Genomic DNA, 21,308 nt, shown 5'->3' with positions numbered 1-21,308 from the left:
ATCATCCATAGTTCAGAATACTAAATTAAGCTGCCAAACAGAAGGCTGGTAACCAGAGCATTGGTATGATTTCCTGAATGATCCACCCCACAAATCACATCTCTTTACAAGCAGAAGAAAAACTGTCTATCTCTACAAAAGTTGCCAACTAATATGAAAGGAACAAGGAGCTACGTTTGTACATTTCTTCTGGTGAAAGGCCATCTGTTATTTTAAAAGACACAATGGGAATTTATTCATCAATTCAATGAATCAGAATGATAACACTTGCCTTACACAAGGTAGATTTCAAGCAGTACGTTATTAAATACTTCCAGCTTTCATTAGTATCTTTAACCTGCACATAGAATATTACATTCAAACTCTCCAATGACAAAAAAAAATTACCTTGTTTTCAGGCCCACAGAGCTGCAAGCAACCTCACAAGAAATATTGCAAAAAAAAAATCTCATTTGGAAAAACTGTGAGGTTGTGTTACAATCTGGAACTTGCTATTTTCTTATCACCTTTATTTATTGTAAACTGAGATTTTCCCTTTATCATTTTTATACTATTTCATGCCATTTCACTGGCAAAACATACATACTTTTACCACTATCATAAGTCAGTATGACAGAATAGCTGAAATACTGTATTTGAAAGTTAAAAATTAAGGGAAACTGCTGCTTAGAACTATTTAAAGAATATTTGTCTCCTTTACTAAGACAGTACCTCCTGTTTATTTTAATGGACTACTTTCAGGATGTGACTTCTTTCCTTGCAGTTTAATTTACTTACCTTTTCAGTATCTATTCCTCTGGACATTGACCAGGTGGAAACGATGTAATCCATCACACGTTCACTCAGTCCTTTGGGGACCTGGTAGAGCTTCAAAAAGTCCCGGACGCTGTTCAGCATTTCATGGTATCTGTTTGTGTTAGCATACATCTGCTGAAATATGGTTGTCACATTACCAAAAATGGTGGCATACAGAAGGGCTGTGAAAAAGAAGAAAAGCCACAGAGAAAATACATGGTAAGATGTGGTGATCTGTCTGTCTTCCACTGGGCTTTAAAGCTGGAAAGGCTAAGTTGTAAAAATGCATGCAAATATTGGTGTTTTATTAGGAAGGCCTGATGAGCACAAGCATTTCATAGGTCACCTTCAGCACTGCAAAGTGAGGACCATCACCTACTTTTGTGAGAGCATGTCCTGCATCACAGACCTCCTAAAACACGACTGTTTGACTTTGTCCATCGAACAATTCAGTAGTACCCAAAACCTTACAAAACAACAGTAGACAGAAGAATTTTAAGAGAAATAGCTTGACAGCAAATACTTTAATTTTTCATCTCAGGTTTATAGCACCTGAGTTGAAATAGCATCAGTGACAGATTTCCAGGCTTTAAGTGCATTATCACAGCAGTAAGCTGAGTCATTGTTACCCACCTCGGAGTGACAGCAGCAGTGCATCAAAGCAGAAGATGGAATATGCAGTAAACAGCTACCATGGGTCAGTAATTTATAGACATAAGTTTAATAATACATAAAAACTCGCATTACATTTTACATTCTTCAGGCAAAAGAACAGCAAGGCCTGAGGCAAGAGCTAGAGCCCTCAGAGGCAGACCTTTGCACAGCCCTCCTGACTTCACACAACACAGCTGTGAAGCCAGCTGGTTCATCAAGATGGGTTTAAGAATAAACACCGGGCAGAAAAAAAGGCAGCGTTTCCAAGCGTGGAGAGAAGCAGATGAAAACACACAGGACTTGAGAAGCTCCATCTGCTGAAGGCCAAGACAGAGCAGCAGGCTGGTGGCAGCCCCAGCAGCCAGCTTTGATGGCTTGCAGAGGCTGAGGCTGAAGCTCTTCCAGCCAATCCAGCCCTGGATGAAATGGAGAGACAGGAAGCCTCAAGGGGAGCTCTCCTATATTATGAATCAGGTCAGTGATATGTGACAGGTTGGCTGTAGAGGGAGATGAACAGTCAGACTGCAGATGTGATGATAACCACCCGTAAGTGCTCTGGCTTGCTGAGTAAGTTCTTCCTCTTAATCATTTTCTGTCCCCCAAAACAAGCACTAAATTGTGAGTATCATATCTCTTCCACTTGAAATAAAAATAAGTCAATGAGAAGACATATTTATAAAAAAGATATTTTGCTTTACTGATATTTTGCTTTACCCCTTTTTACTGTTCATTTACTCCCTCACCAGCTATTAAAAAAAAAAATCACCCACTTTTTCCTTTGAGAATGCAGCTATTTATTCAGGTGAGTGTTATAGGCAGATATCCTTAAGCCAATTAAGATGCTCTATGGTTCTATGGCCAACAAAAACCTTTGATACTGTGCAAAAGAAACTTATGGGACTGTCTTTGCCCTGACCATCAAGAGATGTGATTTAAGTTAAGGTTTTCTCAAGGCCTTTACACTGCTGAGTTTCTGTAGAATTCCTTCTTGATGCTGCATGACTTTTCTTTTTATGAGTTTCTGTAGAGAACAGCTCTCCCTTTTTCCATCTATTCCTCTGTATAAACAGCTATAAGAATATGCAGAAAAATGTGCTCTCTCAGAGGGGAGAGCATTATTACAGTGACCACAAACATGTATTTTCCCTGTTTAACCTTAACTTGTGCTTGAACAAAACCATACTGGGCAGTCCAATGAGTAGTGAAGAATGATAAAATGCTTTACAAAACTGATTTACCATAACAGGTCCTTAATTCTTGAGTATTTTTGTATTAGAACAGCATTGCCTATCCCTGAGTAAGTCCTGGTTTGCTCTCTGTTATGCAGATGCAAACATGACCCTCCAGGAGACTGCAGCAGCACAAGGCAGCCAGCCCAGCACTGAAACGGGACAAATTACAGAGAGGATGGCAAACAGATTTTTATCTTTGCTCTCTGGCAAACAGTGAGCCCTGGGGATTCAGTACCTTGGCACGTACAGTTCCAGGCCAGCAAAGGTAAAATGCAGTCCCCACTCTGTCCCATTAATGTCCAGCTTTAATGTGAAGCCTAAAGAAAAGCCACAAGTTTGATTGTATATTTCGATTATTATAAAGCGAGGAATTTCCACTGCAAACTGCAGTTCCAGTATGACGATTATCTTGGCAAGGAAAATTATTCCTGCCTAGATTAATTTTTTTAATTCCCAAACTTACATCCTTAATTTATCATTAGCCAACCATTTTATTACTATTAAAGACACATCAAAGCCAAGGATTTTTGCAGCCTAATATTGGGCAGATACATTAGCATATTAAATCTTGAACTCTTCTGCACGGAAGTAGCTGGCTGTGTGCCTTTCCTTACTTTCAAAGGAATAATGAAATGAACCCACTGCAGTAGACTGCAGGCCCAGAATGATTTCAGAAACACACACTCTACTAAAGGAAGAAAGTTGGGCTATTAATGACAGAGCAAACTCTCCAGCATTTCTTCTCCAGGAATGTCAAGATCCCTCAGAAATGATGTGGCACTCACCCCCTGATGTAAATATTCTTTTCTTGCAATAAAGAAAAACATGTTGTCCCCAACAATGTGGCTGCTCGTTTACACTGCAGTCATTTAAACCAGTGTTTAAATAACATCACAGACAGGACCATAGTAATTGCAGCAGCAAATTACCCACAAGTGAATCATGAAGGTCAGACACAGGTTGCAAAGGTCACCAAATCTTCTGCTATTTTTAGTGATGTAACAAGTAAGAATAGAGAAATAAATACAAGCCAGTGTAGGTCCACAGTAAAAGATCTGGGGTCCGATTTTAGAATTTTAACAGGAATAATTTCTGTCTGTAAGAATGAGAGGTTTACAATTACTCCATTTACAGGTGTAAGTGCTGCATTCGGTTCCTGAGATGAATCAACAGATTGACGATGATTTGTTCAGAACACACTCACGCAATGGCCTGGCACACAAAATGTGTGCAGAACTACACAGCAACAAGTGGGACCAACATCAACTAGCGAACAATCTCTTATATCCTGCCCCCAGGACTTGCAGTGCTTTCTGAAAATTAACTGCCTTCATTTTTGCTGCTTGAAAAGCTGATCAAAAAAGTCTGTCTGCATGTAAATTCCAATTTAACAATTAAAAAACCAAAATAAACCCCTTTCACCTACTGCACTAACCTAAGTACTATTCAAAGAGCAAGCACCTGCATTTGCAAATAGTAGATCATTTAAATGGATAATTGCACTTCTGTTTCACCAACAAGTTCCTAATATACAACAAATTTTTCAGTTCCTAGAAGGTTGAAAGCACAGCCTTGAAAATTTGTTGCACTTCTTACTGAATATGAAACACAACTGTAAATTAACCACAAAAACTGCAAGTCTCAAAGGCATTTTTCAGATAACACATTATGAGGTCACACAAAATTAACACTGATCAGATAAAAAGAAAAGCAGAAATTAATTGTATGGATCATCTCATAATTATATGAGAAAATGACATTATTTTAAGATGTGCAATTAGAACAATGTAAGAGCTTATAATTGCTTGAGATTAGGGGTCTTGATTAGTGGTAATTATGCCTACTGATGGGTAGAGAACATGCAGTTAAAAGAAAAGCACTGAACTGTTAAATACAATATACAAGCAAATACCAAACTGAACAGGTATCTTAAAGAATTGTTTACAAAGCTAGTTTTGATACAATTGTTCTTTGTAGTCTTACAATCTGATATCAAAGCTTCTGAAGCAAGATGTACTTATCAAGTATCTACACAACCTTCTAGAACAGTACAGACAGACCCAGAGCTGCTTAATTTGCTTCTTCTTAGGAAGTTTTGTGTATTATAAAGTCTCCTATTTGTAATCTTTTATCTACCTTTTGGTTTTTTTTGCTAACACAATGTATAAAGATATAATTCCATTTAGCTAGTAAAGAATAAATGTAAACAACTTAGCCAAAATCTAATAGGTCAATTAATTTTCTGTACTTCATGACTTTTCACAATATATATCCAGAACGTTTTCACCTGTTATAAAACAAATTACAATTGCTAGTCTTAGCATGTGTATCACTTCCTGAATTTCACAACCTGGGAAAAAGACATTTTTTTAAGTGAAAGTAAATTCCCAGAGGAGCTCTCCCCCTTGCTGTCCCAGTAACTGTTAAATCCTGCTCTTCCCACAGCTCCTATTCTTCTGGACAGAAACAATACACTGCTCCACCTCCCTCTTTCATGCCACCAGCTTCTAATTTGCACCTCTGAAGCAAGGCAGTAGCAATGGCAAAGATCAGAGAACTGGCACACTACTGAGCAAGTCTGGAAATCAATTTAATGCCAAAGAGCAAAGCAGGAAGCCTGAATAGGCTATGAGGAACATGGACATCAAACCATGTGGTGCAAGCACTTGACTGCTAGGATGAAAGATGAGAGACCACAGGCAAATTTTATTAAACTCTTAGTTGAATCCTACTGCAAATCTTCTCACTCTCATCATCACATTTGGCAAAATCACCCTGCTGACAGCAAAATTGGGACAGAGAAGGACAACACTGGGCTCCAGCTACAATGGAAATGTCTCCCCTGCAGGAGGGAAGGACACCAGTGATGACAAAATTGATAAAGGCTAAACAACAGAGCATCAGCACATGGGGTTTTTTCATCTTCCCATCACCAAAAAAAAAACAAGAACTGCAATGAAATGAACGTCAGAGACATAAACAAGGGAACAGCTGCTCTAAGAAGCCACTTAAGCAACTACCAAGGACTAGAGTAGTAGAAACATCTGTGCTCCTTAAAATAGGCTGTCTGCAGTGTGTGAGGGCAGAAAGGGAAGTTAAGAACAGCTATGGAACAAACACCAGAAGCAGCTCCTGCTGCTTCCCTCCTAACTCTACAAAATAAAAGCAGCCTGCTACTACAACAGCACAACCATACAACCTCCTGTAATCTCGTCGATTTGCAATGACTTATATTTTACCAGTTTAAGGCTTAACATGGAAGAATAGAGGCAAGTGTTGGTAAATTACCAGACCTTCCAAAAATGCTGAACTCCACCATCCCTTAGGGATGCTTCAAAGCTTTCCTTTTTTTTTAAGATGTTGATCTGGAAGCACCCACACAGCTGATAGCAGCAATCACAGGTGTTTTGGCTGGCAAGCAACACGCACAGCACAGCTCTCTAACAGGTTCTGCTTTTGCCTTCAGCACGTTTGGGCTAAGATAAACAGCACGGAAAAACACACAGAGCAAAACTGACCAGAGGAGCCATCAGAGCCACAGTGAGTACAAGCCAGCAGAACAAACTTCAGCATCAGCCCTGTGAGAAAGCTCTTCAACATGAACAGCTCTCTCCCAGCTGACAGTGAAGGGCCAACACCACCCTGCTCTCTATGAAGGGCTGCATCTTGGATCCAAGAGCCTGCTTATGAAAAGAGAGGATGAAGCCTCCTGCCAATCCAGAGTGGTGGCTGTTACCTCCCTGGCCAAGGCTCCAACTTCTGCACAGCAGCACCTGACTAAATTAACACAGTTTCACTAATTAACACTGTAAAATCTGAATTTTGGCAAATTGACAAGTGTCCAAACTAGTAAAATGGCAAGAATCCCGATTCACAAAACTCATCACTCGTTTGTTTTGACAGCTACAGTTTAGTATTGTATTTATCCTGAAAGGTGCCAACAGTCACCAGAGGGGGATTTAAAGGCAGCCACAGACTCTACTGCAGCCAAAATGCTTGCAGAAAAGCAGATTACTAAAGTAATCAGATGCAAAACAAGTCAGAAGTAGCCTATGAGGACTTAGATGTGTTCTTGGTTGAGAAATTAAGGAGTAACAATCTGGTCATACACTAACTTTCTGCTGTAAAGGGACACCAACAGAAGACAATAGAAGCATAATGCTGAAAGGAATTAAAGAGAAGAGCATCTTAGATACAGTGAGACTTCAAGATGATAGACTTCGAAATTCCTAACCATGAGCATCTCTCACTTTCAGGGAAACACGGTTGCACGCTCTTATTCTATAAACAAACAGCACTTGCAGACCAATGAGTTCACCTGACTCTTCTTACTTAAATTACCTGAAGGCATCCATTCTCTGCAAGGCCCAGCACTTCCACTGACTAGTGAGTCCCAATGGGGGTAGCAGTGTTTTACATTCAAAAGTGCATCACAAACCAGACTGGAGGATGTATGTTCTGCCTCAACTTACAGAAAATTTCTTAAACCTGACAGAAAGCTATGACTAACTCCAAACACAGTAATACGTAGCCATTAATTGAAATTAAGGCCTTAACCCTTGGTAGCAAAAAGATTTTCCAAGAACTAGCACAGTTTAATGAACAAGTCCACAGAAAACTCCTTGCAGAATCAATTTATTTCAGAGAAAATATAACAATATGGGACAGCAAAATCAACAGGCAAGATCTGAAAAAGTGATAATGATAAACCAAAGGCAAGACTAGAATCTTCTACAGAAAATGGCACTTCCCAGTCACCTCTCTAAATTTTATTCCCCACAAGATAGGTTTATCTCTGATAAGGTAAAACAGAATGGCAAGAAAATGTACCAATTCTCACAACTAGTTACAGCAACTACAATTCCTGTAAAGAGCAGTATATTTATCACAACATCTTCAGGAATCTCATAAGGGATTAGTCTAGAGCAACTGATGTACAGTACTGTGTACTGATGTACACATGCTCAAAACATGGAGCATCATCAAGATCTTGCTCAATGTGCCAATTTGATTACCAAGAGGAAAGTAAGTGTACAAACAGATAACAGCTGCAAAAACCATCTCTGTTCCAAACATACCAGGGCAGATTCCCCAGTGGGACACTTTTACCAACACAGGATGAACTCAGCTCAATGTATTCACTAACAGGTTTTACCATGATGAGAATTAATAAAATGCCCAATCTGATTAAATCCTCTGCAATTTGTAAGAAAGGACACTCTTTTACTGTTTTGTAGAATTTTATGGACAATAAAATTTAAATTGTCTAGAAAATTGAAATGGATTTCCATTTCATTTCCCAGCACTAATGAACAGATCACCATTTAAATGACAACTGAGCCATTTACAGGCATAATTTTTCTTCTACAGTTTATGCAGGGTAATGCATGGCCATTTTCAATTACTTGGTTAGAATTAAATCTCCAGATACTGCTTCTAGATTTTTACTCATTTGCACCCATATGAAAGCTTTTGTTTTCAAAGCTCAGTTTTATCTACTCTCAACTCAGCTCAAATGGTTTCCCACAGTTAAACACCAACTCTCCTAATTGTAAAATCTATTACTGAAGTAGAACTACACAAACAAAAGAACAAAAACAAAAATCAAAAGCCACAATTAGGAAAAGTTCTCTTCACGTGAAACTGCTTACCTATGCAGTTGTTAGCATTCCTCTGTTCATGCCGTTTCCTCTGTGACTTGTGTGATCCTTTCTACATGGCCTTGCAGGAGGGAAATCTAAGGACACTCAAGGAGATCATCTGTCATCCAAACTTCCTGGTCCTCTCCCTTCACTGCTGCCACACATTCAGCTAGGCTTTGCATTACTGCCTCAGGCCTGCTCCTGTTGGCAACTATTGGGCCTCATTTTGCAATAACCTATCTGTGGTCTTTGAGAGTTCAGCATTGGATCTGAATTTTGCACACCAAAACCACCATCCAGCACTTACACATACGGATTTTTCTGGACAAAACTTGCCCCCGTCACTATTGCAACACAAGCTTTTAATGGCTAAAGTCACTTGCAAAGTTCAAGCAAAATTCTCCTGTATGATTCCTTTTGGTCATTGCTTCAACCTCATTTAATTAAGGAATCTTACATTTAGAGTAATTCTTTGTTCCAAATGATAATTGGATTCAGGTGTCTCCTCTCTACTCCCACCAGAGCCCCCATGTGGGAAGCTCATAGCTGGCTGCATTCCTTGCTGAATGTTCAGATCTGAAATGACCAGTGACACCACAAGGAGGAAGGACCCAAGGCTTCCCCTGAGACTGCAGTGATCTCACTTCTCATTAGGCTTAAAACCTCTACTCTGCTGAGCTTTAAGCACTACTGCAAGGTATGGGCATGTGTGCCTGTGGTGGAAGTTAAGGACACAGTTCAGAAAATTACCAAGACAATGCATTTCTCTTCAACCCCTAACTTTCATCCAATGACTTACAAAAGCTTCTGCTGTCTATGTAGCAGTACAGCACAGTCTTTTTTTAGGTTTTGTCTTCTCTGAGAACAAAAGAAAAGGTAAAATTTTAATGCCTATAAATTACCCCAACATAAAAGCAGAGTGGGATGGAGGTACTCTGGTGTCATTTTGAAGAGAACCAAAGGTGGGTGGTAGAGTGCTGGCCTCAACCAGACAGCTGATGGAAAAATTGCATACCCCTTGTCTCACAGACTCCAGAGAAAAGACACATCTTTGGATTAACTGTATTGTCCCCAAACCCAAAACCAGTCAAACAAAACCCTGAAAACAACTGAAAGTGGGTACGTGGAAGCCTGTGTCTTCTGTAGCTCACCTGGCTTACACTCAGCAGGCCCTTCAAGCTGACTTTGCTCCAAGCAGTCCCACTGTGAAACCAGCAGTGACCTCTGCACTGCCCAGACACCAGAGAGGCTGTGCTCATCACCCAGGAGCTGCCAGCTTTGCCCAGGTGACAGACCAGCCAGCAAGAGCTAAGGGCATGGCTGCACCTGACAGGATTAATGCATACTGGACATAAGGACAGCAATTCATTCTCAGTTCAGATCTCCTCTACTGTGAAATTAAGCCCCTAAAGCTAGTGCACTTAACTGGACTACACTGCACCTGTGCGCTTTGCCTCTCCGCAGCTCAGTCTGAAGCTTTTGATGCAACCAAACCTTGGTAAGCCACCCTGGGGTGTTGCTACTTCAACAGCCACAGCCAGACTGCAAGGGGCTCATCACCCACCTGCCAATCCCTTCTCACACATGCACAGCTTTTACTTCTGGGTGCAACAAGGACAAACAAGTTACATGAGTATTTTCTACACAGGGTTTTCAAACACTTCCCAAACAAACCTAAAGACAAAGTGGTCCAAAACCTCCCCTTATCTGCTATCACTAAATAGTTACAAAGATTTAATACTGTTCATAACACAAATAAGAATAATGAAGTTTGGAATTATGTTGACTAAACCAGTGAGGCTGGAGACAAAGATGACATTTACCGATGAAGACTAATTTGGGGTGCTTAAAGAATAATTGTCACTGGAATGACTAGGTCTGAGTCATGCTCCTCCCACACACTAATCACAGGTGTGCTTGCAGACCAAAATCAAGAGGTGCACACAGTATTTACAGGAATGTGACATGGGAATAACTCATAGACAGTGGCTTCTCAAGGGGGCCCAGCTTTACTGATGAGTGAAATGATAGGCTAGTGAAGACACAGAGGGTTTATCAAAAAATAACTGGATCCACTGTTGTGTTTTTAATGACAAACCATGGATGACTGCATGTGAGAGGAACACTTGCCTCTGGAGTGGTGAAGAGGGTTACAGCCTAACTTTCTGAAACAGGTATTCATTTCTCTTCCTATGGCTCCAGTCTTAAAAGTACTTTTCTTCCAGGCTGAGTCTGCTCTTTTATTAGAACTCAGGAGGACTAAAAGCAGCAGTAAACATGTATACAGCTGGGAGTTCCATACCTCACTTCTAAAAAGCATAATCAAAATATTCAGGGGTAGATGCTATTGGGTAAGAGATACTGCCTAAATTCTTTTTAAAGTAAATATTACACAGGAATCATCTAAAAGATACCAGGCAGCTGCATTTTGTGCTTTGTTAGCAAGTCACCACAAAATGCAAATATATTTGCACATAAGTAAACATATCCAGCCAGAAGTAAGGATGTGTTACTATCCCACTGGGACCTTTTCAGAGAACTGTTCTGCTTGTGCAGTACCTGCCAGGCACCCAGGAATGGCATCTGCAGATGCTAATAAGCTGAAGCTGTCCAACAAAAAGTACAGAGGACTCTCAAAGGCAATGAAATATCTCTGCCAGTAATTTGCAGCTACAACCTCATCCAATAGTTAGGCACACAAAGCTTTTCCTTGCTTAAGGAAGAACAATTGGGAAGGTTATACTACAAGTATAATCCCCCGCAGTCACTGAACATCGGGGATACAACAGGCCTGTTTCAAATATCAGTGCAGGAGCAGAGATCTGAACTCAGATCTTCCATTTTTCTGAAGAGTTCCTTCACCTAAAGGTGATTGAGTATTTTGAATCAAACAGAAAGGAAAGGAAACGAGTTTTTACTAGGAGAGCTGTTCCAATCTCCATAAATACAGCAGGGGTGTGTTCCAAATATTCCCATATCCTTGAAGTCTTTGAACCATGAAATAATGGATTAGAATGGAGGAGGCAGATATCTCTGGACACAAACACAGACTCTGCTCTCACCTCTCCACAGTGAATGATGTGTTTTCTGGCAGGTTTGCTCAGAGAAGCTTTAGTTGACCAGCCACAGCAGGTCAAGGACACTTACTGTCCTAGCACTCCGAAAGATCCTAGGAAAAGTAATTTCTAAGATTCATTGAAGTGATTTCACATATGTGCACGTATGTGAACAAAGTCTTAGGAATAACAAGGAAATAAGGTAGTTGTGCCAACTGGTAAAATCTCAGCCTAAGTAAACCCTAGCACATCATCAGGAGTCAAACCTCAGAGAAAACTTCATCACTGTGACACAGGGTACACAATGTCAGAGCAATGGCTCCTCCTGAACTTAAATCCCGATCTTTGCATTCCAAAAGGAAAAGTGCCTCAGATGCCCACTGTCTGCTGACACAACACTGGATGTAGCTTAACCCTGCAGCAGTCCCAGGGCAGTCACTAAGGTTACATTCCCTGAGAATTCTTACAGATCAGGGAGAACTTTCACAACATCAGAGGATATCCAGAAGAGTTTTTGCAGTAGTCACAAGTCTTTTCCTTGATTAAGCACTGAAGAACTTGCCTTCTGTAATTCAATTTTCTGCCACATACAGGATCACCTAAGTAGCATCTTAAATCTTCCAGATCTTAAATTCTTCCTTCCCACTGATGAAGGCAACAAGAAAATCTTACAGCTCATTGGAATATGAATAGTAAGACTGGAGATGAATAGTAAGATTTGGGCAAACGATTGTGGTAAATATATTCCATGTCATTTACAGGAATTTAAGTTATCAAAGTATAAAGAAGTAAAAAAGCAGGAACTTATTTTCACACCTAAACTGTGGTAATAACCTGCATGCTCATCTTTTGAAAGCTATGTGAAGAACTGTTTGTAAGCTGTGTGTGCTACCATGAATATTCATTTACTGGTTTTCAGCACAAGGCAAGGATAGAATGCTTTTCAACAGCTTGAATTTCTGATATTGCATAGCTACTACTGGCTGACAGATATTAATGATTCTTGACAGAATGCTTATCTTTGAGCTGTTGCTGTAATCAATCAGCACAAGAGCAGCAGGCTATTAAAATATTTTTCTGTCAAGCTCTCTTGACATGCTTTGAATGGTACACAGCCTCGATGATGGGTTTGGATTTCTTTAGGTGTTTTGTTTGTTGGAGTTGGTTTGTTTGTTTCTGGTTGTTTTTTTCACAGGTTTTGTTGTTGTTTTGGTTGGATTGGTTTTTTAATAAGAGAATCTACCTCGAACCACACAGCTGGACTTTCTTGATCAGAACCTCTTGAAGTTGTCCTTAAATATCAGCCCTGATGCCCAGCATTCAGAATCCAGTCACCATGGTTTCAGTTCCTTCTGACAAATGTCCCTCTGTCTTTTTTCTATCCTGCCTTTCTCCATCTACACATGCATACACACTCTTCTTTAAAACAATTTCTTCCTGTCAGACTCTTGTCATCTACCTGGCCCATAATTACTCTTCATGCTTCCTTCCAGAAGCTCTACCCTCCTGTTTTCTCTGACTTCTTCCTATTTTCTATTCAATCCCCTGTCTCCCTCCAGCCTTTCAGAAACCTGTCATGGGAGCAGTGATTTAGCAGTCTCTCTGCATCACAAAGCCTGTAAAATTTAAATCAACAGCTTAGCAAACCCATCAAAGAGGTTGCCAGACCTTTTTGGCCTCAATAGAGAAGCCTAATGACTAGGAGGGAATCGAAGTTAAATTAGATGGCCAGGAGAGTTGGGTCTCTTCATAGATTGAAGGAGGGGAAGAAGGGAAAGGACAGGGATACAAACCTAAATATGAAAGCATGGGGTGAAAGAGCAGAAAAAGAATGCAGGTGAGGTTAGGAACACAGTACAAAGGAGCAGCTGATAAATGAACTTGTGAAAAAAGCACAGAGAGGGTTTAAATGTCCAGTTTTCTGCATAGGCTTGGCTTTACTGATATCAATTCTGTCCAAGATTAAAAGACACTTCAGTGGCACTGCAGAGGGAGGGAACAGATACACAATGGTATGGTGTGTACAGAGCACAGTGCAAGCCACTCTGCACTAGTAAGATCTGAAGATTTAAGAGTGGCAAGACAGGCAAAGCAGAGACCTGGAGCAGTTTGTATATGGCCCCAGAGGCATGTGTGACAGAGCTGGGAACTCAGCCCAAACCTGCCAGCTCAGGGCCTCTCCCCTGTCCACCAGCCCCACACTGTCAGCATTGAAGAGACAAGCAACAGGGGTTTTCCACCTTTTGCTTTGCTCTTTGCCTATCAGCTTATTTCCTTTGCAGGAACACCTGTCTGCTGTATCCAGAACCTTCTGCAAATTCAAGAGGGCAACAAGCACCAATCTCTCTGAATGTGTGGTAAATTCCAGAAGAAAAACACTGTCTCTGGCTGAATCTCCATTTCTCCAGTGAAAAGAAAATGTACCAAAAGCTTGCTTAATGAAGAAGCAGTTTGAGTTGGGACCACGATCACCAGGGTCAGTAAGTAAAATGCAGCAGCAGAAGGCTGAGCTGTGGCTTACATGCATCCCTAAAAACTTTGTTTGAAGAGTGTGTCAGCATCATGACTGTCATGCAAGACTCTTTAGCCTGAGCAAGGCAGACCGAAAGAACACAGTGCCAGGAATAACAAATACTCCAGGGAGAATGTTGTCTTTGCTAGAGGCTAATGAATATAAATTCATCATTTTTATATCCTAAAGTGAATACTCTATGATTTTTATTTGCTTCTCTCCATTATTTCAATGATGAAAGCTTAGGGAACAAGCCAGAAAGATTTAAAAAACACCACTTTAGACAAGCCAAGGAACACTAGACAAAAAACCCAGAGAGATTATTGCAAAGGACACTAGAGGACAAAAACATTGGGTCCTAACAATATCCTTCATACAAAGACTAAGTAAACAAATTGTCACAAGCAAGGTGAGAAAGAGAGGGATGAAGTCCTTTGTGTTAATCTGCAAACTGACAGAAAAGAGCTTCAAGAGCTTCTGCACAGCTACAAATCTCTTCAGAGCATTTTCACTTGCCCAAGTTCTCCTCATCAGTGTCCCATCAGAGACAGCATCCATCCCATCCACTCAGAGACCACTGCTCTGCAGCTGGGAGGAGAGGAGACAGTGGTTCTTTTGAGCATGCTGCCAGCATCTTGCACGTTGAACCACCTCTCCCCCCCATATCTGTGATCTATCCCATTTGCCATTATTCTTCTATCAGTGACAAGCTAGAGGTGTTAAATCCTGAGCAGTTCTAAAGGCTACTACATCCCATACATATTTGTGTTGTTTGAGAAGGGCACAGGAAAGAGAAAGAAATTGCTCAGAAAACCATTTTTGAATGGCATCACTATGAGGATACCCAAAATAGAATAGATGTGTTTTCACATCCCTAATCCAAATGCTGGAGGGGAAAAGACATACTTATGTATCACACAAAAGGCAGAAGATTCTTAAGGGCAACCTTTTTTACTTCACCTCACACATTAACAATATGTTTTTCCTTCCAGATGATGACCACTGAAAATTTCTAGCATTTAATGGCCAGTCCTGACTCCCTCTGCTGGTACTTCATACAGTCTCCTCTTCCTCAGCTTTAGAATAAGAGTAATGTCCTTTTAGCAGTTCCAACAGTAGTGCATAGTGGTAAAGTCTTGTCACAGCACTTTCAGTAAAATGTATAAATATTTTGTTAAGCCTTAAATAATACTTTGGAATCTTTGAGGGTTCATCCAGTTTTTGTCATCAGATCATCAGTTTTTATCTTTCCTGTATTATTCTGCCCTTGTACTTACAGTCTAGTACATTTAGACTTCCAGCTAGAGTCAAGTTAGAACAGAATTAAGTGGTAACAAACATAAAACCTCTCCTTGCCTTAATGCATGGTTTCACACTTCACACAAAAAGGACAACTGCAAATAAAAGTCTTAAACCCAATTTATCAACACTGCAATAAGAGTGAAGCACAAAGAAAGCTTTAAATACTAGAAGTTGCAAGCTGGCAGTGTGGGAGCTCATTAAAAAAGCACTGCACAAGAATGCTCAAGGCAAATGCCATTCAAACTTTTTCAACTCTGAAGTTATTTAATCGTCACAGCAATCACAAGGGATAAGGCATTGTTTAAAGGAACTGGCTTCTGTAGGCTTGGTGCTGTTCAGTCTTCTGGAAAGGTATTCACTGTAAATGTGCCATCAATTTAAAATGTTCCTCAGCTCTGAAAAGCAATCTTTCTGACCTGAGGCTTGATACTTCCAGTTGCAGAGCACCCTCAGCTGAAACAATCCAAACAATGTGGGGCTTCTGAGTGCCTTAAAAGACCACAACCACAAAAGAGGGGCAATCTGAAATATTCTGCAAGTATAAATACTAGTTACACACACACATAAAGCTAAATTCATCCTTCTGTGAGTATTGTCACCAATTTCAATAAACTAGCATTAAGACAACATAATTTCTGCATTAGTACTTTGTACTCATTCCCTGAGCATTAAAAGCTATGGTACCAGGGCAGTGTCAGCAAAATCTATGTTTCCATATAATATACATTTGCATGGAACTGCCCAGTTTCCCTTTTCATCGCATTTGCAGTTTCTTAGACTGTTCTGACTGCATGAAAGCCTGCTAAAAAGGCAGCATGGAAATTATTACAATTGCTACAAAGCTGTGGACAAGCCAGTCTGAGACATCTGCTTACTTACTCAAATTTAAAAGCTCTGAATTATTCTGGAAAAGGTCTAGCAGCATCAGTGCTGCCACACAACTCGCTCCACCACAGTTACAGTCTTTTCTTGCTGAAGTATTCATTTCTACACTGTTTTCTGTCAGCTAGAAATCCATACAGAAGACTCACTTCTCTCCTTGCTTTCAGGAAAACCACAACCTGGCCCAGCCTTCCCAGCTGCATGTTTAGTGCACTGCTGTGGTTTGTCTCATGATCTGTGTATCCAGCATCCATAAGCATCCCATGAACGCATACATGCACCAAAAGGCAGATTAGCATAAGCAGGTGCCATAGGCTCTCTTCCATCACCTTGGGGAATAGTTACACTTGGAAGAACTTCCAGAGAAGCACACTACAGAAGTTGATCAATGGCACTGAAATTTTTACCATAGGGTTTTAACAAGAGGAAGTTTAAAATTAAAGGGAAAAAACTGAGTACAGTGTTGGTGCTGCCACTTGTGTTAGTATCACACACTCAGTACTCAACCCTGCCAACACAAACCAGCAGGTTTCAGAAGGACCCCAGCTGAGGGAGAGCTTGAAGACAAATGCTTTAACAGCTGCCATCTGGGACAAGAGTTTAATTAACATAATGAAAGCCATTATTAGGTTAATCACCAATTAGCATCACCAGTTAACTCACTTATGGCCAGTCCCAAATATCTAAAAATCAGTGCCTGAAATGAAGCACACACAGCACCCTGTGGTATCACACTGGGCCAGAGTGAAACACGGCAGAAAAGAATTTACTCCCCAAAAGACGACACAAAGGAGGATGCTTTTAAGGATCTCAGCAAACAAAACAACATAAAAAGCCCCAACTTTTATAATAAAAACCAACAAATCACACTTGGCTGAAAACCAGACATGGTAAAAAGCACTTGTGCACAGCAGCACAGCTTGGGCAAGGTCAAGCACAGAACCCCAGCTGTGCTGTTTAAGGCAAGCTTACAAAGGCAGAGCTTAAAAGACCAGCCTAGCTCATGCAGCAGGTACATACTACTCACTGACTAAAAGTTCAATCTGTCCATCACCCTGCCCCTTTTCCCAGGTGCTCCTAAGCTTCCCCCATGCCCCGGGCTCCAGCAGCACCATTTCCTCACCAGATGCTCCTGCTGCCACAGCCAGGGCCAGCCCACACTGCTTCTTCCAGGGGGTGCTTCCCCACAGCACAGGGGTGTGTGGGCTGGGCTGTGGGCTGGGCTGTGGGCACTGTGCCTGCATGTCCTAGCTTGTCCTCAGAGCAGTGACTTTCAGGTCCTACACACGCCCATCTTTTTCCATGATTCGTTCTCTTGGGTTTCATCCAGAGAAGGCAATACACATAATTTTCATGTCTATTCAGCACTTCCACTGATATTAAACTATGTATACGGCTATCTCAATAACTGCATAATTTTGTGTATCTTTCAAATCAACACTTTCCAGTAGGTGACTATTAAGTCTCCTTACATTGTTGGTATCTGTCTCGAAAGAAGACATGGGTTTTTTCTAAGAACTCTCTACTATGAGTATTCTCTTGCTGTCAAATTTTAATATCCAGCCCTGCTGTTCTTATATACCTGCTCTGAAGATCAAAATATCATTTTTTTAAATGGATAAGCACCACCCTTGCTCTCAGAAATGGCTGACCTTGATTATCTCAACTTGAAATTTGAAAGATTTCTAAAGTTACAAACATGAGTCAAAGGGAAAATAGAGAGAAAATGTGTAGACAACCCTAATTATAGATGTTGTTACATTTTGTTCTAATGCTATCGTGATGACAGCAGACAGATAATAGCAGCAAAATCATAAATAGTAGGAAGGACTCAGAACATAAGGAATAACACAAAGCACATCATCAGCCTGTGGAATGAACAAAGCCATCAGTAAAAAAAGCTCTTTGTTTTTGGGTTGTGTTTGTTTTCCCACTCTAATCAAGCTGTATTGAACATGATCATAAAATTGTTGAGATTGGAAAAGACCTAAAGATCCTCAAGTCCAACTGCCACCCCTGCAGTGCCATGTTCACCACTAAACCATTTCCCAAGTGCCACATCCACATCTTTTAAGTACCTCCAGGATGGTGACTCCACCACTCCCCTGGGCACTCTATTCCCATGCCTGAACACCCTTTCCATGAAGAAATTTTTACTAATATCCAATCTAAATCTTTCCTGGTGCAACTTCCTCTCATTCTGTCACTTTTTAGCTGGGAGAAGAGACCCACCCCCACCGGGCTACAGCCTCCTTTCAGGGAGTTGAGGACATTGATAAGGTGTCCCCTGAGCCTCCTTTTCTCCAGGCTAAACAGCCCCAGCTTCCTCAGCTGCTCCTCATCAGTCTTGTGCTCCAGACCTTCACCAGCTCTGCTGCCCTTCTCTGGACTCACTCCAGCACTTCAGGGTCTTTCTTGTAGTGAGGGGCCCAAAACTGAACACAGGATTTGAGGTGCAGCCTCACCAGTGCTGAGTATAGGGAGATGAACGTTCCCCTGGTCCTGCTGGCCATCCAATTTGTGATAAATAATTGTTATCATAGCTGTTATGCTCTGTTTGCTAATCTGAGTGTGATTTTTAAGGTCCACAGTTTGAATTACAGCAGACCCAGTGTATTCACCACACAGAAAGAGCATAGAGATCACACATGAGGCATACAGGAGCACAGTATGGTTTTGTTGTTGCCCAGATATCAGCACTAACCTTATCTGTTGATACTGGCAGACAGTGCATATCTGCAAGGTGCAGCTCCTACCTGACAGCACCAGAAATATTAGTGCCAGCATTGAAAGTGCAGTTGTTTCCACAAATAACTAGGGGGTTTAAGATGGCAGGATTAGCCTGTGCTGCTAGGCTTCTTTATTCCAGTTTTTAATTCCCATTTTAACTTTTAAAGTTCATGTCCATTTTCTCTATTAAACATTCTGCTTAAGTGCCATTGATATACAGGTATGTGAATCCCTAATAACTTGAAAAATCATATACTCTTATGTCTCTCTTGTCTCCTGTTGTCTAAGGTCAGAGTTTTCCAGTGGGTCACCGACACAGATAGTTAAAATTCTTAATGCCAGGTTCATTCTTTTTTATAAGTGTGATAATAACAAAGGTAGTAAATTATAAATCTATTGTGCCTCAGAGGCATAGCAACATAAAGTCAGGTTTGCAGTGTACCAAGTAGGGAAAATCTGAAGCTAAACCACAAATTATCAAGCACCTATGAAAAATACTGGTCAAAAAAGACAATGTGAAAGCACACAAAACAGTCTCTAATTCCTCCAACAGGCAATCTTTTGCTTGAACATTGAAAACTGACAACATACTTTCCTCACAGAGTTTTTAAAATTAAGTGCATTTGCAAGCAGAGATTCTGAGTCAAGTTCAGAAGAAATCCAGCCCTTTAATGAAAGGTGTTCTACCTTCCTTTACTGCAAAAGCTCTCGAAACACTGGCAGTTCTCATGGGGTCAGGTCTTTTCAACTCTTCCCAGAACACTTGAGGAACAGCATGGCTGAAGCCAGGAGAGGAGAAACTGATGCAAAAGTAAAATCTGATCCTCAGGGTAAATAGGTTTTGTGGGCTGTGTGTTATTTTCTTCAGCTGGAACATTTCTGTGCTGCCCTCCCTCTCCTAGGGGACCTGACCATTCAGAACTGGGGCACCAAGGAGCACCTTGCTTCCCCTACCCTCCCTGGATGTGGGCTCAGCAAAGACTGGGAGGAAATCTGCTGTTCCTCAGCTGTAACTCCAGTAAATGCTCTTTTTTCACTTTAGATGAATCTACAGCCTGTTGAATCGAGAGAAGCAAGAAATCCTGTGGCATTTAAAATGACCAACAACCAATGGGCATTTTAAAGAGCAAGTGGTTTGGGAAAGCAGCCCTGCTTTACAGGAGTGCCCTGGTTCACCAAGCAGCTGGCAACTGATGGTAAAGCCCTCCAAAACTGCTAGAACCAAAGTACTGCTGTGTAGCTACTGAAGGACAAACTCTCCCATTAGCAACCAGCAGGAAATTTGGCTGTGTGGCCTCGGGCAAACATTACTGTGTATCAACCATTTTGTGCATCGCTGCATAGAAAATGGTACAAAACCAGATACTCTTCTCTTAAATGTATAAAGCAGTATTCTCTGGCAGGTTAAGGTTAGAGACAGCAACTAAAGGAGGAAAAAGCAGCACATACACATGCACAAACACAGCAGTCTCAGATTTAAGTTCTTTCTTTTCTTCAACCCATACTGCCTTCTTCTGGGAAGCAGCTTGTTTCACTGTCCGTTTACCCAAAATTAATCAAACTCTTCAGCCATCTCCAGTGTTACCTTAGAGTGTGGGCCTACAGATCCTGCCCCCAACCCCTGCCAATAACCAACATCAAAAGCTTACAGGAAATATTTCTCATTCACATCATTGTTTTCCCAGAATTCTTCCCCACTGCTCTCCCCTTCTGACACTGTCTCATATTAAAACTCCGGAGAGGGACTACAGCCATGAGGTTGCTTACAGAACAGCTGTAGGAAGGAAAACAAGTAACTACTGCCACAAGGGTGGGATTTGGGTCATCACCACTGATTCAACATTCTGTTTGTGCAGAATGTGCCAGGCTGGAGAGTTAGTTCTGTTCCTGACCAGTTCTACCACAGCTAGTCCCCCAAAGCAAGAGGAGACAAGCTTCACAGTAGCTTGTTGTCCTTCCTAACTGAAGCCAAACTGCTTGAGAAATGTGGCTGCCCTCACCTTCCTCAGTTTTTGTATGTCTTACCTACCCCAGCATTTCACTGCTGAACTGCCCATTTCATTGTGCTTTGGACCCTTGCAGCTGTACCAGAACATATTGTACTGAGCCATTCATACTTTTTTGGATATAGTTGCCTGCTGTATCATATTTTCCATTTCAACCCAAACTGGCAATGACTCAGAGCATTTTCTTCTGTATGGCTGCCCAGCGATACAACACAATGATCCCATAAAACAGTAGTCTTCCCTCCAGTCTTCTGTATTATTGAAGGCTGAGTATGAATAAAAGATAACTCCATTCTGGACCTGAACTGCACCCTCATGAAAGGAGATATCTTCTATCTTGGCATAATCACAATCTGAATATCATGTACTTTGGACAGTACAATATCAAACCTGATAAAATCAGCACAGTCAACTGGCCATACTTACCTCATGCCCCAGCATGCATTTCTCCTCACATGAAGAACTCTCTCAAATTCCCTCTTCGAGTCTTTGCTTTA

The 21,308-nt window shown here is 41.1% G+C and overlaps 1 protein-coding gene across 1 annotated transcript in view; it reads right to left on the bottom strand.

Annotated features, from left to right (window-relative positions):
- Positions 1-21,308, bottom strand: part of KCNH1 (potassium voltage-gated channel subfamily H member 1) — a 162,862-nt gene that overhangs the window by 89,070 nt on the left and 52,484 nt on the right. Inside the window, exon 7 of the mRNA XM_005416174.2 lies at positions 778-977. Within this exon, the coding sequence (XP_005416231.1) occupies positions 778-977 (200 nt within the window). The remainder of the gene's footprint in view (positions 1-777; positions 978-21,308) is intronic.

The sequence above is a fragment of the Geospiza fortis genome, unplaced genomic scaffold (assembly GCF_000277835.1).
Source record: "Geospiza fortis unplaced genomic scaffold, GeoFor_1.0 scaffold41, whole genome shotgun sequence".
NCBI lineage: Eukaryota > Metazoa > Chordata > Aves > Passeriformes > Thraupidae > Geospiza > Geospiza fortis.
This window is presented reverse-complemented; position numbering and strand designations above follow the sequence as displayed.